This window comes from Tympanuchus pallidicinctus, unplaced genomic scaffold, assembly GCF_026119805.1.
Source record: "Tympanuchus pallidicinctus isolate F22 unplaced genomic scaffold, pur_lepc_1.0 scaffold9, whole genome shotgun sequence".
NCBI classification, from domain to species: Eukaryota; Metazoa; Chordata; class Aves; order Galliformes; family Phasianidae; genus Tympanuchus; species Tympanuchus pallidicinctus.
The window spans coordinates 11,554,370-11,571,153 of record NW_026294813.1 but is presented as its reverse complement, the minus strand read 5'-3'; the positions used below and the strand labels follow the sequence as shown (position 1 = coordinate 11,571,153).

General features: G+C 40.6%; 1 protein-coding gene across 6 annotated transcripts in view; it reads left to right on the top strand.

Moving 5' to 3' along the window:
- Window positions 1–14,891, top strand: part of OSMR (oncostatin M receptor) — a 33,088-nt gene extending 18,197 nt beyond the window's left edge. For 4 of the 6 annotated variants that reach the window (XM_052670338.1, XM_052670341.1, XM_052670340.1 and 1 more), the window contains 11 exons: window positions 2,228–2,364; window positions 3,573–3,732; window positions 4,192–4,268; window positions 4,663–4,879; window positions 6,598–6,798; window positions 7,494–7,595; window positions 8,073–8,252; window positions 9,553–9,717; window positions 11,171–11,249; window positions 11,530–11,602; window positions 12,943–14,891. In XM_052670338.1, coding sequence (XP_052526298.1) covers window positions 2,228–2,364; window positions 3,573–3,732; window positions 4,192–4,268; window positions 4,663–4,879; window positions 6,598–6,798; window positions 7,494–7,595; window positions 8,073–8,252; window positions 9,553–9,717; window positions 11,171–11,249; window positions 11,530–11,602; window positions 12,943–13,398 — 1,847 coding nt within the window. In that variant the 3' untranslated portion in view covers window positions 13,399–14,891. The remainder of the gene's footprint in view (window positions 1–2,227; window positions 2,365–3,572; window positions 3,733–4,191; window positions 4,269–4,662; window positions 4,880–6,597; window positions 6,799–7,493; window positions 7,596–8,072; window positions 8,253–9,552; window positions 9,718–11,170; window positions 11,250–11,529; window positions 11,603–12,942) is intronic. The other 2 variants (XM_052670342.1, XM_052670343.1) reach the window with 2 other exon arrangements.
- The last annotated feature ends 1,893 nt before the right edge of the window (window positions 14,892–16,784 follow it).

Here is a 16,784-nt window from a genome sequence, read left to right as displayed (position 1 = left end):
ACAGCAAAGCGCAAAGTTTTGCACTTGGGAGGAATCCCAGGCATCCGTACAGGCTGGAAAGAGCAGTGCTTGAGAGCAGTCCTGCAGAGAAGGACCTGGGGGTCCTGATGGATGAAAAACTTAATATGAGCCAACAGTGTGCTCTTGCTGCTCGGAGGGCAAATGGTATCCTGGGCTCCATCAGAAGAGGGGTGGCCAGCAGGGACAGGGAGGTGATTGTCCCCCTCTACTCTGCTCTTGTGAGGCCCCATCTGGAATGCTGCGTCCAAGTGTGGAGCCTGCAGTACAAAAAAGACAGGGAGCTGTTGGAGAGGGTCCAGAGGAGAGCCATGAAGGTGATCAGGGGACTGGAGCACCTCCCCTATGAAGACAGGCTGAGGGAGCTGGGCTTGTTCAGGCTGGAGGAAAGAGAGCTGTGGGGCGACCTCATTGCAGCCTTTCAGTACCTAAAGGGAGCCTACAGAGGGGAGGGGAATCAACTCTTTGAAAGGGTTGATATGTGTAGGACGAGGGGAAATGGTTTAAAGTTGAGGGAGGGGAGATTTAGGTCAGACATCAGGGGGAAATTCTTTACCCAGAGAGTGGTGAGGTGCTGGAACAGGCTGCCCAGAGAGGTTGTGGATGCCCCATCCTTGGAGGTGTTCAAGGCCAGGTTGGATGTGGCCCTGGGCAGCCTGGTTTAGCATTAAACGTGGAGGTTGGTGGCCCTTCTTGTGGCAGGGGGTTGGAGATTCATGATCCTTGAGGTCCCTTCCAACTCTGGCCATTCTGTGATTCTGTGAACTACTTCTACCTTAAAATACTTGTCTATTTACTGTGTTTCCAGCAGTCTTTCCAGTTCTTCTTAATTGTCTTTGTGTCCTTTAACCCCATCACATCCTCCTCAGTGTTGCCATGCTCCTTCAGTTTTCTTGCCTGTGTAAAGGAGCAGGAAGCAACCTGTGATTTATCTGCTTATGAAGTGGAGAGGCTGATGGACCAGGAGTTTGCTGATGTAGTTATTGCATTCTGGCAGCACTTCCTTCCTTACAGGCTCTCATTTCAGGTTTATTAGACACATTATTTTCTTATGACTCATAGGAACATGTTAAAAGTCCTTCTCTGTAAAGTTTATTTCATAGAAGCAAGTTGATTATTTGAGTTTTTTGAGGGAAGAAGAAATGGAGCAGGAAGAAAGAAAAAACTGGGAGGTTGTAGTATGACATTGCATTATGATAAAGTTAGTTTTCATGGGAAATTAGTCTTGAATATTTAACACTGAATGTGCTCCATACATTCAAGTTTTTACTACAGTTTTCTTCTGCCAGTCTTCGTGATTGTTACAAGCTACAGAAATGGTATATAATACTTACGATGAGTCAGTCTTTTAAGTAGTGATGGCAATAAAGTTCTTAATGTTTTCTCCGATCCTGGAAATAATTACAGTAGAACATTCGTAAATAAAGGAAAACTGAAGTCCATAATTTCCAATTCTGCTTGTGGGCACTGTGTATAAAGCACAAATTGCTTGGAGTCTGGAAGTCCCCAGATTTTAATTTATGCTCTATCAAGTTTTAGTACAATGATGAAAGCTGGACACATATCACTCATTTGCATTGCCAAGTCTCATTCCTTGGAACTGAGATGATAATAGCAGAGTTAGAAATCTGCTTCTCTTGCTGAGTATTATTTACAAAGCAGTAAAAGATCTCAAAAATCTTTCACAAGTAACACTGGTAATGTTTACCAAGAGGGTAATTGCTAGTAGCATTTAAAATAAGAATTGTGAAAGACTGTGGTACAGGTTTCTGGAGTGTAGGAACTTGTTGAGTGTTATTCACTATTCTGCTTCAGAAGATTCCACCAGTCCCTATGTTACAGCATTTAAGTGCATGATATTCTAAAATATCTCCAAATCAGGACAAGTTTTTTCTTGCCATTGTTTGTTTGCTTGTTTGTTTGCTACTTGTATAACATTTATACCATTATAGAATGATTTGGAAGGGATCTCTTCCTTTGAAGAAATCTAGTCCAATCCCCCTTCTTCAAGGAGGATAAACAGGACTATGAACATTACGTTTTCATTGTGAAATTAACTTTTAACTTATGTCTACTTCTCCTAGAGCAGCAGAAAACAATTACACTGTGTTTAATATTTCTTTAATTGCTCAACTAAAATACCTTAAAATACATTTGTGTGTATTTTATATTTTACAAGAGTTAACTCAGGTTCTCTATTTGTTTGTAGTTTATCCCCTGCCACCTTTCCAACAGTGGGAAGAATACACAGGTGCAGAAATTGAGTTACACTGGGAACAAAAGGAAAAGGAAATTGAACTATTTTGTCAAGCTGAAGTGTGTCAACCTGATGGGAAAGCAAAACTAGTATGAAATCTGAATTTATTCTAATGCAAAAATTATTCTTTAGCAATCTTAACTTAATCTGAGTCTTGTGAGCATGCTGATTTGTATGTTTTTCTGATTTTATTTGCTATCAGGTTCCATGCTTATTATGTGGTGCATATGGCTGGCCATTGCTAATGTTACTTCATACTTCCAACACTGCTTGTAATGCTGACTGAAATGTATGGTGTGACTGGTCTATATACTCTGTCCTCTGCCAAATGGTCTGCTGAAGTAAATGAAAATACTTACAGGCCTTATAATTGCTGTTATTATAGCTACTGCTAATCTTCATTTGTTTGCCATACTTTTATAACTCATATCATCTTAGAAGCAAATGGCATGGAAGTGTATTGAAGGATCACACTTTTTTGATATTAGTCCAGAATTCTCCTGTACACCCCTGGCTGTTCTTAATGGTAGTGTGCATGGTTTCCAGTGAGGAAATCCCAGGACAGTTTTTCTTTCCATCCTCTTAAACCTCCTTGAAATTGTTTAGGTAGAGTCATCGTGTTCCAGTTCTTTCACAAACACTGAAGTTGATTTACACTTTGCATATTTACTGTGGTTTCTTTGTAGTCCTTTTCTTATGAGGGCAGCTTGACTTCAACATATTAAAAGGCATTAAGAAGATCAGAAGCAACCTGTGTTCTGTCTTTACTATTGCCTAAGAGCTGTCAGATTAAATCATTGCTGCGGTTGGCCTTTACAGGAGCATGCGCACTTTTGCAAGAACTCATTTGATCTTTTAAGATTGAGTGTGGAAAAAAAAATGAAAATTGAAAGAAAAGGCAGCTATACATGCTGTGCATATGTCTAGAACAGCACATTGCTTAAATTAGCTGAGTAAGAGACCTGGTAATGGTGAGGATAAGGTCTCAGTAAACTCTGTCTGCCTTTATGTGAAGAGTTGTCATTTGACTCACTGCAGGAGTCTCCTACTCAGATGGTTGCACTGAACAAGGTTGTACAACTCTTTCTGCATCTCCCATTAGCACTCGTGACTATCTCTTTTTTCCTTTTTTTTCTTTTCTTTTTTTTATTGACTGCTGTTCAATTATTGTCTTTTCCAAAACAAGCCTTACTGGCCACTGTATGTAGTAGAAGCAAAATCAGTTTTTCAAACAAAAGCTTCTTGTTGCTCATGAAGGAAAACTAAGCTCTGACTGTTCTGTTTTTCTGTTTTGCAGTACAATAGTTCAGACACACAACTATACCGTAACCGCATCACCCTTGGTGGACTGCAGCCCTACACCAGTTACACAGCTAGAGTACGTTGTGGTGCAGCTCAGCATTTCTGGAGATGGAGCGAGTGGAGCAAAGCCCACACTTTCAGAACAAAGGAAAAAGGTGTGTCTGGTCTATAGAAAAAGGAGTCTTCACCTGATCCCTCTTCTTGCTACTTGCTACTAATGCCACTAGAGGAGAGTCCTTGTTGCAGTCATGAAAGCAGAATCATACTAAGCAAACTTTAGGAAGGTGGCCTCTTAAATCATCCTTCATAGCAGCCTCTGGAATTTCATCTACTGCAGGCAGTGGAAAATCCAGGTGACCAGGAGGATGAAAGTGTTCTTTGAGGGCTAGAAAAGCAATGCAGAGGTGGGAATAAACAACCGGGAACTGAAAGCAAAGAAAGGATTTTTAGAGAAGTGAGCTATACTAGTATTCAGAAGTAAAAGCTGAATACAGCAAGAAGTTAAAGGATGTTTTGCCAAGACGTTGGAGTGATTGGGAAAGAGAAGTGTGGAGGGTTGTATGTCTTCAAATGGAGGCAAATAAAGCATCTTTGTTTTGCTGTATTTCCTCCAGTTCCATCAGGGAAACTGGATGTCTGGAGAAGAATTACACCAGCTCTGTGGGGGCGGAACGTGACCTTGTTCTGGAAGGTGAGACATTGGCACAGAAATGGAAATAAACTATTTGAAAATGGGTTTGAAACTTCTCTCATTAACTTTAACAAGCCTCTGTGCACTTTATGGCAAGAGCCTAAGAAAAATATTTTATATTACATGTTTCAGGAAGTTTCTAGCTATATGATCTTGGTATTTCAGACATGCATACTTCTGTTTTGCCAAGTATTATAATAAGGTAAATCCTATTACTGGTATTTCTGCATTTCCATTTGAAACAGTATGCTTATGCTTATGAGTGCAATGAGTGTTTATATTGTTACAGAAATAATGCATGTGAGTTATTATTTAAAGTTGTTTTTCTCGTGTTTTTCTTCAGGAAAATTTTCTAAGTAATTGATGTTTACCTACATTTCTTTTTTGTTCCTAGCAAGAAGCAGATTTTCAAGCGAATGGGGAAATTATTTCATATGAAGTAACCTGGGAAAAACTAGTAGGCCAATTTAAGCCTGAACACATTTCTCTTTCATCAGATTGTAATAGTACAAGGATTTTCATTGATAATCATCCCTACAGAATCAGTGTCACAGCAAAGAACAATGTTGGTTATTCACATCCTTCGGTGTTGATCATCCCTGGAGCTACAGGTAACAGCAGGAGTATTTCCAGCTAAAACTGGCTTTTCATTACCAGAGTTTTATATCCACTTATATTAAGAGAGGCTGTCTTTATGGATGAAGGAGTGGAGCAGTGCTGGCACTTCTTTAAGGCTGCATTTTTGAGAGCACCATAGCTCTCCATCCACCTGAAATCAAGCAGAGAAGGCAGGAGACTAGCATGGCTGAGAGGGTACCTCCTGATCAAGCTAAAGGATAAAAAGTGAAAGCAGGGATGTGTGGCCTGGGAAGAGAACAGGGATGTCATCCAGATGTGCAGAGGAGAGATCAGTAAGGTCAAAGCAAAGAGGAAACATGGCAAGGTAAATAATAAAAAAAAGATTCTATACATATATTGGTCAGGAAAGAAGAGTGTACCCCCTCTGATAAACGAGAAGAGACAAGTGCTTTCAACACATGTAGAGAAGACTAAAGTACTGGGTGAGTTATTTGCATCTGTCTTCACTGGCAGCCAGACTTCCCAGTTCTTCTTTCACATCCCTGAACCTCTAGGCAGGTGTAAGGGGAGAAAAATCTCTCCTGCTGTAAGAGCAGAGCAAGTTAGAGATGGCCTCATGAGGCTGACATGAGCCAGCAGTAAGCACACAGCCTACAGGGTTAACTGTATGCTGGGCTACATCAAAAAATTCCAGCAGGGTGAGGGAGGTGATCATCTCCCTGCACTCTGTCCTGATGACCCACCTGCAGTACGATGTCCAGCCCTGGGGACCCCAGCACAAGAAAGACATGGAGTTGTTGGAGCAGGTGCAGAGGGTGGCCACGCAGGTGATCATAGGGCATAGCACCATTCTTACAACGAAAGGTTGAGGGAGTTGTTCAACCTGAGGAAAAGAAGGCTACCTAGTGCCCTAATGGCAACCTTCCAGTACTTAAAGGGAACTCGTGAGCAGGAGGATAGCTTTAAACTAAAAGAAAAACCTTGCATAGCTTTAAACTAAAAGAAGGGAGATACAACTTAGATATTAGGATGGCATTCTTTACACAGAGAGTAAAGTATGAAAGAATTCTTTTTCTGTATTTATGGTAATAACTTCTTATGTTTCCTGAGGTGACCCATCCCTGGAAGTGCTCAAGATGGGTTGGAAGGGATCCTGGGGGGCAGCCTGAGCTTGTGTTGGGCAAGAGGCTGGATAAATATTGCCCTTGGCTAGTCTTTAAGGTTCATTCAAATCCAACCATTCTGTGAGTCCATGATTCTATGACTTATAATCTTGAGGGAATAAATTAACCTGACCTGAAAATGGAAATCACGGCTATCTGAAAATTATCACTGTATTTCAGCCTACAGGGCAGTACTCTATGCATATTGACACAAGGGCCTCGATCTGTCCCTCCTAAGACAAAGTCTGCTTTACACAGTCTTTGCAACGCGTGCTTAGCCTTAGTCTAGGCATCAGACCTGCAGCATGTGCTGTGACAGCCCAGCCCTCCGTGAGTGAAACTTGTGCATGCCATTAGCCTCTTGTGGCTTTCTGTTCTTGACTGCAGTTTCTCGCTGTTGAATTCTTTTTCTGGATTTATGGTAACAACTTCTTATGTTTCCTGAGCAGTTGGCTTTCAGCATAGGAGAGGGCTCATATGTCTGATCATGGAAGAGCATAACTATTTATTATGGTTGACCCTTGTTTATTCAGATCTTATGCAGGATAATAACAGAAACTGCTTTTTTTTTTTTTTTTCATTCCTAGACACTGAAAAGAGGCTCAATAAGTCAGAGCTTAAAGAAGAACAGGTTAATGGCACAGACGGCGGCATTTTGATTTCCTGGAAGCCCAGAGATAAATCTGACAGTTACATTATTGATTGGTGTAACTTTCCAATCCTGCAGTCTTGTGATTTACAGTGGAAGAGATTTGGACCAAACACTTCCAGCGCTCTGATCAAATCAGGTGATGAAAGCAGAATGTATTTTTTTTCTGATGTCCAAACTCTTTTATGCTGTGGGCATTAAAGGAATTCAGAAAGCATGTCCTGTAGAATACTGAAGTTTGTGCAGTGCACATATAATTATGTAAAAGCATTTGGCATAATGGTTTGCCCAGCAGCTAAAATAGACACCATAAATACGTTAGCACCACTGAGCCATGGAAATCAGAGCAGTATTTTAGCAAAAATCTTCTGAGTGTCTTTAAGTGACATCTTGAAGGAGTGTAGTGACTGTTATCTGTAAGTACAGAGTTGCAAAATGGAGCTCTGCCTTGTCTGTAGCACAGGTTAGAAGTTTACACTGACATTATAACATCTACTGCACGATGAGAAGCTTAGTACTCTCTGCATTCCCCAGAGAATGTGCAGATTTTATCCTGGTAGTGACCATTAGATCCAAATCCTTCCCGGCCTTTTGAAAGTCACTGTGACCTACTACTGAAATGGATAAAGTCATATAGCCTTCCCAGACTCTCTCAACTGAGAGTTCAACTTTTGAAATGAAATGACCAAAGTTTGGCTGAGCACATCTTAGTATTCAATAAATAAATTGCACGTCAATCATTAGAAGAAAAACAAAAAGCAACCCACGCAAGACCAAAAAAAAAAGGTTACATCATGGGAACCTATTTTTGTAATCAGTTCTACTATTTTCTAGCTGCTTTTGTTCCTGGGGTGAGATACAATTTCTGCATCTATGCGTCTGCTGCTAATAGAGTTTCCTTACTGGAGAAGAAGACTGGTTATCTCAAGGAGCTTCGTAAGTTGGGAATGCATTTCAAGTTTATGTATTTGCTGAATTCATCTACCACCAACTGAGGAATTCCTTGGCCCTGCTTCTGTAGCTAGATTAAAATGCACTTGCTGTGTTGTTTCAATATAATCTGTGAAATAGATGATTTACAAGTTGTAAAACAATGTATATTCCCTTTACAGAGGATATGAGACCAGTGCTGTGACCAGGTCAAGCCCATGCTGATCAGACTATGATTAGCAGTGCATGTGTGCTTTGTGTGCTATGTAGACTCACACTATGAAGGTATCAGATTTTTTTGAGTGCTTTGGCTTTGTTCAGTCTTTAGATTAAATTGAGATACAAAATATCTTTTTGAGATACAAAATATCTTTTTGAGATACAAAATATCATATACATGGGAATTCAGAACTTTTCCAAGCGAGAAGATTAATGTGATTGAAGGATAATGCCAAGTCCAATAGACATTTTCATTTTTTCCAGCTCCTCAATTTGACCCTGATGTGAAAAAAGTTGAACTGAGTTATCATGAAGTAACACTGTACTGGGATCCTTATCCCACGGATGAGATACTGCCTGGTTTCTTAAGAGGCTACCATGTTTATGTGTCACCTGTGCAAGAGGATTGCAATTTGAAAGGATCCAAAAAACATGTTCTTGCAGGTATCAGAGCCCTGGGGTTTTGGAAGTTCTGTCATGAATATAGGTGAGAGGGAGGCCTTGTGGCCTACACTGCAGCCTCTTGAAAAGGTCATATTGGGCCAGCAAATCTGGCATCTGCTTCTTTTGATTCCTTCCTAATATTTGAGGTGTTAATGGGCAGAATTAGGGTCCTGGCATTATAAGGATTTATAGCTCCTTGTCCTTTTTCTGTAGGTCCCTTCAGCATTAGTGTGAACTACAGAAAGGATTCTTTCAGTACTGTAGGAGGAGTCATTCCTGCTTCTTGCAATCTGAGTTCCAGATGAATTTCCAAAACATCTGTTTGTGATCTACTTGGATGAGAGTCATAGGAAGCATGGTAGTTTTACTAGGTATTTTAGAAACAGATGGAATAGCACTTATTTCCTTCAGAATTGGAACACTGTGGAAATTCCCCATTTGAATTCCTTTATAATGAAAGTATTTGTTGCTTTGCTCTCCAGTGGAGTTCTTAAGGCAGTTCTTAAGCTGTGGGGTGGCACAAAGCCATGTTTAACTTTTCATTTCTGGTTTTAATGATTCGTGTCCGAAACTGCTCCGATGATTCGTACATTAAAATTTTCATGTGTTTCCAAGTTGTTCAAGGTTTTTTTTTCCTTATCTCTTCTTCCAGGTGAGTCATGTTTTCTCTCAGATCTCTCTCCCTATTAGGTTATCACCAGGATGAAAAACATAGGCTGAATTGAAGGAAAATTATTAGATGTTTCAGTCATCTTAAATTAATCAACGCTTAAATTAAGCATTGAAGAGCCACAGTTCTGCAAGTAATCCCAGTTAAACTTAGAGTGGTTAAAAAATGCTACTTTCCAGTTGCATGAGCTAGCAGATAAGAGATGTGACTGGGAACATGAGAAACAAGCTAACCCTTCTCTCCCTGGGGTCTGGGAGTTGCACAATAGACAGAGTATAATTTTGGGATAGAGATGTCTTGCTTCCAATTAACTTGAAAGAATTTGATCTAAGCTTAAAAGCATCAGAACTCTGAAGAAAATGGCAAAACACCAAATCAAACTCTAGTCAGAGGAAATGGAAGTATAAGGAATTCTTGTATTTCTTGACAGCAAGTCATCAGAAGGCCTACTGCAAGACAGACTGTGCTGTCAGAGTCCAGCTAGAAGGGATGTGAGCACAGCACAGTGGCAGTGAGTCAGGATGCATCATTTTTCTCAGAAGAAAGTGTGCAGATTACAAAGAAGGGGAACTGCAAATATTCTGTTATTTCAGTGGTTTAGCTACATTGCTTTGTAACGTTTCATTCTAGGTGGTTCAGTGGTATGTAAGTTCACAATTGAAAACCCAGAGGAAAAAACATACACAGTGAAACACCTGACGTCAAACACAAAATACAAGCTAGCCATTAAAGCGTATACGGGTGGAGGAGAAACTCCCATTATTAACTTCAGATACATAGATACACCACATGACTGTGAGTACTGGGAATGAGAAATGTTTCTGCCCACAGAAGGATGGGAGGGTGCTAGAATAATCTTCCTTTCTTAAGGGAAAACACTTAATTCTGAAAACGAAATATGTATACCAATATGATATTTTGATGCTTTTAACTGGCTGCGTTTTTATTTTAGAATGAAAAGAATTCCACAGGCATAGCATATCCTTCTGGGAAGTATAATAATTCATGCAGATTTGCCGGCCTAGGGAGTCCAGTTTGGTAGATCACTGAAGAATTTTATTTGGATTTAATTCATATTATAATACAGGAGAAACTAAATACCAATATGCAAAAAGAGAACTTCTGTATGGACTTTTGAATTTCTAATTATGATTCCTTTACTTACTAGTCCTTAAACCCATTGTCAAGCTAACTCTTTCATAAGTCAGTAACAGAGGGTTCTTTGAACACTGCAGTACACTAATGGGGTAGATTTGATCTCCAAAGCAGAACATGAAGTCACCTGCATCTAGTTCTGTTCCTTGAAAATACAATTCAGCAATCTCAGTTGAGAGATTTGTGATCCAAGTTGGGAATGTCTCGTTTTGAAACATTTGCCTGGGGTAAGGGTGAAGGGGGAGGAAAGGGTGAAGTGTTGGTTATGCAAGGACACTTCATGCTTTATACTAACTAAATAAAGGGCCCAAATGCTCATGGTACCCAATGAGAGGCAGTTCTGCATCCTGCACCTTTGTTCTATCTTCCATGCTCCTGCTTTAGGCACAGACATTTGTACTGACATAATTATCCTAGGAAAGCTAAGAAGGAGAATGTAGTGTGACTATTTATTTCCTGCTGTGGTTTGTGGTAGAGACACAAAAGCTGGCTGGCACAGGGCAAGAGGGCAGCAGCTAGTGGAAGTTTTCAGAGGACACTTGTTCTTTGTCAGGGCCTACGTGTAGTAGTCTGAATTATTTGTGAGAAATAGTCTAAGGCTATGTACTATACCCAGAAGTGAAAATACCGAGATCCTTAATCTGCATAAAACCTAGGAGAGCAAGAACACTGGCAATGTCTGTCCTGATACGGTCTAACCATACTGAAGGTACAGAGTTTATGTCGGCTTTGTCTCACTGCAAAAATATGTTGCCTCTGGGGATCTGTAAGGAAATCTGAAACCAGTAGTTGCTAAGTAAGATTCCTACACTTTTAGCTTTTGGAAATGTATGCTTACAGTTAAGAAGTTAATGTGAGGGCAAAACAAAGGAACCTAGCAATATTTCAGTTTTGGTAATCGATATCCAAAAACATACAGCTATATCCCAGAACTTAGAGCCAAAATATCTTACAATCACAGGCAATTTCACTGCTGAGTTACTGGCTTATATCGTGCATGGACTTGGTTGTGTTTCTGTTGCAGATTCTGAGGCTATATTAAACAAATGAGAAGTTGTAAACAAAATAATTTTGAAGTATTTTTCTTTTACAGCAGACATGCTGTACCTTCTAGTCCTGCTTGTGGTAGTTCCTTCACTAATAATGGCTGTGTGCCTCTGGAAGATGAAGTGGTAAGCTATAATGCATTTTCTTCTTGCAGCCAGAGAATGCAAGTAGTGTAATTCACAAACCACAGCTGCTTTTTGTTGCTTCCAGCCTGTTACAAAGCCTTGTTCATTTTTTCTTTGACTGTCCATCTGTGTGGATGCTGTAAGTATTTGGCTTGCAGCATTTCTGAGACACTCATCATTTCCAGCTGTTTCTCTACACATCTAGTGTTGCTTTGGCTGGCAGAATATGCTTTGATGAGAGAACAAAGAAACATCACTTGTTTTGCTTTCTTGTTTCCAGGGTGAAGGATTGCTGTTGTCCTGTGATACCTAGTCCTAACAAGAGCAAAGTGCTATCATTCAAAGAGTTTAAAGTAAGATCACTTGAAATGTAGTATTTTTTATTTTTCCCTTCTTGATTAGTAAATATTTTCTAGTGTTAGCTACATTTGACATGAGTGACACTCACATGCAGAAATGAATGCAAATTAATATCCCCGTTTCATGGAAAACTTAGTGATAGCTAGATACAGCTAAAAGTGAAAGTAAAATTATACACCAAGTGGAATTTTTTGGAGTGCTTCTTCCAGCATTACTTTTCAAAAAGCAGTGCTATCTGAACATAACAGAACATACTGTGGGATGGTGCACTTTGAAGCAGCCTACTGCTGTATCCACCCATCCCTTGGCTGCATGCATCCCTTATGCTGTCACGCGTAGGAAAGAGTGTGATCTACGTAATGATTCCTGGGAGGATGCATGGGACTCTGCCAGGTCTGGTGGCGAGGAAAGAATCGGTTAAAGGCCCTAAGCTTCCCCTGTGTGTCCTATAAACCAGGAGCTGCTGCCTTAGTGCCATGTGCAAAGGAGCCGCATCAAGAGCAGTTGTCAGCAGGGCAAGGGAGCTGACTGCCCCCCTCTGCTCTGCTTTGTTGATGCCTGTCCTGGGGATCCCCGCACAAGAAAGACATGGAGCTGATGGAGGAGATCCAGAGAAAGGCCATGGAAATGATCATAGAGCTGGAGCACCTCCCCTCTGAAGATAGACTGAGGGAGCTGGGATTGCTCAGGCTGGAGGAGGCTCATGGGAGACCTCATCGTGGACTTCAGTGTTTTAAGAGAGCTTATAAGAAAGGTGGAGGCTCACTTTCTATGCAGTATGATAGTGATAGAGCAAGGAGGACTGGTTTTAAACTAAATGAAGGGAGACTGATGAAAAGTTTGGAGGAGATTCATTATTCAGAGGGTAGTAAAGGACTGGCATGTGTTGCTCAGAAAAGCTGTGGATGGAGGCACTCAAGGCCAAGTTGGATGGGGCCCTGGGAAGACTGTTCTTGTGGGTGCTAACCCCTGCCCCTAGCTGGGCTTTAAGGTTCCCTCCAACCCAAGCCATTCTGTGAACATGTAAAGGATTGAGTGGATATGGCCCTTACTGCCATATCCACTGTCCCTTAAAATACCTCCAGCAATGGGGACTCCACCACTTCCCTGGACGGCCTGTTTCAATGCTGTGTCCTTTTGTACCAGAGATACTCTGTGAATTTCACATAAAATCCAGCTTTCATCAAACATTTTGTATTTTTCATTAATTTCTGTTCATTTAATCCAAACTCAAAAAATTGATAATTTTACAAGCATTTAAATTAATCACTCTTTTCTTTACTCTTGAATTCTTCCACTGAGCACTTTTTTGTGTTTGATGCTTCTCCTGTAGATTGGTACTGAGAAAGTACTAAAGCTAAGTGACTGCATTCCTGACACCCTAGCACTGGATAATAAGGCTGAGGCCAGAAAATTACCTCCACGGAGCCTGATTTCTTCAACGCCAACAGAAGATAAGATTGATGATCAGAATCTTTCCTCAGTTTATCGTAACAAAAATGAAGAGAGAAACTTTCCATCCACACCTACACCTCAGACTTACACTTGGTTTGAAAATTTTGCTTATTCTTCTCAACTTGCAGTTGAAACCAATCCCTATGAAACACCAGAGACACTAGAAACCAGCAAGGGAGAAGTGTCAGCAGTGCTGTACCAGCCACAGTACTACCTCAATATTCTGAATGATGCTTCTACCTCATCACCTGGAGAAGCAGCTGGCAGGAAGAGCAATCTGAGATACATATCACAAACAGATGTGCACTGCATTGGAAGGAGGCTCTTTGACTGAGTCTGTCGATTGGTTGTGTTTTAAAATGCAAATACGAATTTCTGAAGGCACAGCAACTTCTCTTTCTGATACAGGCTTTCACAAGCCCAGATGTCCCCCTCCTGTTATCCCTGCAAAGCTGTACGTTGGTGACTAGTTCAAGGCTTTTGCAGTGAAATGCTGCATGCTATCTATTGATCAGAAGTTACTGGCTTTAGAATTTGCAGGCCAATGTTTTGCAGCCTGTAACATGCAGTGGGAACCATCTTCCCATCAGGGCAGCTGTTTGTGGAGGAGTTAGCAACACTCTCGTAGTGCCATTTTTGGCATTACTCCTTGCAAACTCCAGACAACTATGTAAGCAGACATGAGTCAGATGCAGTTAGTTATATTAATCCCCTTTGCAAAGAAGATGTTCAGGCTCTCTATCAGCTAGATCTTCAGATACTGTTGTTTGCATGTCAAAAAAAAATAATCTTCCTCCAGCTAGCAATGAAGGAAGGGCCTGCTGGCTGTCATTTTGAAACTCACAAAGACATTGATTTTGTACTAGCACATTTTAGCTTGCAGCATTTGTAGATACATGAATTGAGCACTATGACTTTGTGATAACTGAGAATTTGAACAGCATACTGAGGTGAACTTGGTCATCTTTGATTTCCAAAAATGTTTGTAAGGAAGCACAAAGATTGTATCCTTCATTTTTAAAAAAGGCTTATTTAAAGAAAACTTGAAAGGCTGACTAAAATCAAGAGTAGGTATCTAAGGAATTCTCATATAGGACTCACTGAAAAAGTCAAGATTGTCCCACAAACCACGTATTAATCACGTACTAATATTTGATGTGGTGCAGGTTCATTATGGCAGAGGGGGGGGGCTCTGATGAGGTGTTATTTCATACTTCTGAGCTGCTGTTGCTGGGGCTTGGCTGCAGCAGCTGAGCACAAAGCGGCAGGGATGCTACGGGTGGAGGTCATGCAGCTGGTGCTGCCCTCCTGATGGTGGGTGAGGTACTTGGGCCACTCCGGAGCTCCCATCTCAGCTCCAGCAAAGGTGGTTCACATGGTCTTTCCAATGAAAGCACTCTGTCATTTGGAAGCAAGAGAACAGCTTACCAGCAGGTACAGGCCTGCCTGGCAGCCTGAGAGGTTAGTTCTTCTGCCTGTCTGCGGGCCGATAGTTTCACAAAACGCAGGAACAGACTGTTCCAAGGAGAAGGCTTTTGTGTAGGTGGAAGGGTATAGCGAGGGCACTAGGAAGCACTTCTCACACGGGGATAGAGAGGCATGTAAATGCCTCTTTTTTTTCTCCCCTTCCCTCTAAGACATCTGTCTTGTATTAATAATGGCTGAATGAGTTCAAAACGGAAAGATTTATTTCTTGTTCATAATTCAGCTTTCACATCTGCTGTTGAAATGATAACACTTGAATTGTACAAACATCACATAGTGGAAAGTGACTAATTCTCAGTATCAGTACTATAAAGTTTTAAAATAAAAATGGTGTATAAAATACTAAGGAGTCCCCTTCTATTTTTACAGGACATCTTACAAAGTACTAATGTAAAATATACTTTGACAAAAAATGTTTATTTGGAAAGCTTCAGCTTGTTCTAGTTAATTAGTAACGTACAAATATAAATAAAATTCTAATCCATTTCTAGCATTGAGAGGTACATATGAGACCAGAACAACTATGAGAAGTTTAAGTACATTTTATTAACAATGCATCCCTTTGATAAGATTATGCTTCAGGAGGCTTTTAATGCCCATAGACATGAACTGTACACACTATACAAAAAAAACAGAACAAAAAAAAAAAAAGAAAAAAACAGAAAAAAAAAAAAAAAACAGAACAACAACAAAAAAAAAAACCAGAAAAAAAGAAAAAACCACAAAAATCAAGGTGGGCAACACCATTTTGGGACAAGCCTCTGTTTAAATTATACACAGCTCAATGCAATATTCTTACGGAAAATATATAAATACTTCTTCTTTCTATGTTACAGGTATACAATATAAATCAGATTTCAATGTCTGTTCAGTGACCTACAAACACTAGAACCTCCAAATGTGTAGCAGCGTATTACTAAATAAAGACAACATGGGGCAGGGAGAGTAAGTCTAGAGATTTTCCTTGATCCCCTCCCTCCTCAGAATGATTAATTTACATCATCTCCTCTAATGCAGTTTTAGGGATGCTGACAGCCCAGTACTGGAACAATGTTTTAATTAAGCCTATAAAATGTCTACCTTTACTCCCTAAGATATTGCATCTTGTGATGAAACAACCTACTCTGTGGCAAAATGGCATGTTACACTTTTATGGCATAAATTACATTTCTCAAATTAAATACTGTGTTTTACAAAGCAATTTAAGCAAAATGTGCAATTTCTGCATGCTGTGGCATTACTATCTGTCTATGTCACAAAAATAGCCCTAAGAAAATCCACATTCTTTACTGAACATACAAAAGCCAATGAAAATAACTGTCCAGCAAACCAGAACCAAATTAAGCCAAATGAGAGGAACCACAACAGGGAGACAGGAGCTTTGACCAAGATAGAAACAGTGTTTCTATCATGTTCCCAAAGGACTGGTCTTGTCCTCACCTTGTATACCTTTAATAAGAACATGATAACAAAGTGTAACAGAAAGAATGTTCAGCACTGGCTTCCAGCTGCCTCCACACAGAACCCCCAGTAACAGCACTTCTGCACAGCAGGAGGCCAGCAGATCCAAAGCATGGCAAGAATTTCACCGTGATTCCTCAGCTTGAGCTCATGCTCACAAGTTAACGTAACATTCCTGAAGGCCAAATCGCCATCAAGACAAGCGCACAGATTAGGAAGCAGCAACTACTCTTTGATTTCTCTCTGGGATTCAATCGCCTATTGTTTTTGAAATGTTTCTCACATAGCTATCTTCACTGCGAAGCAGTGAGAGCGCCATACGTTTCTTCGGCTTCTCAGTGCAGATTACAACTCTCATTCAAGACACAACATGCATTTCAAAATGACAAGAAAATGACCAGTACTGTTGCTACTACCTTTTAAGATGTTTCTAAGGGCAGTTCACCTCTGTGTGCCAACCTCTGCACCCTGAACTACAGGCTATTGTTTCTTGTGGGGAAAAACTTGGGGCCTATATGTCAGGTCAAATAAGAGCTGCCAGATAAGGAAAAGCATCTGTCACCAGCACAACACGCCAAGGGTCCAGCATACAAGCTTAGAGTACCTCAAAGCCTGACTATCTACAGCTCCAACTGACAACCACACAGCTGGAAGCATTCAGCATCCCTGAATTTCAGGCATCAAAAGCTTCCTCCTCCTCCCTGTGCAGTGCAGAGCAGCAGGAAATAACTCAGAGCCCTGGAATTACATCTCTGCCCTTTGAAAAGGGCTCTC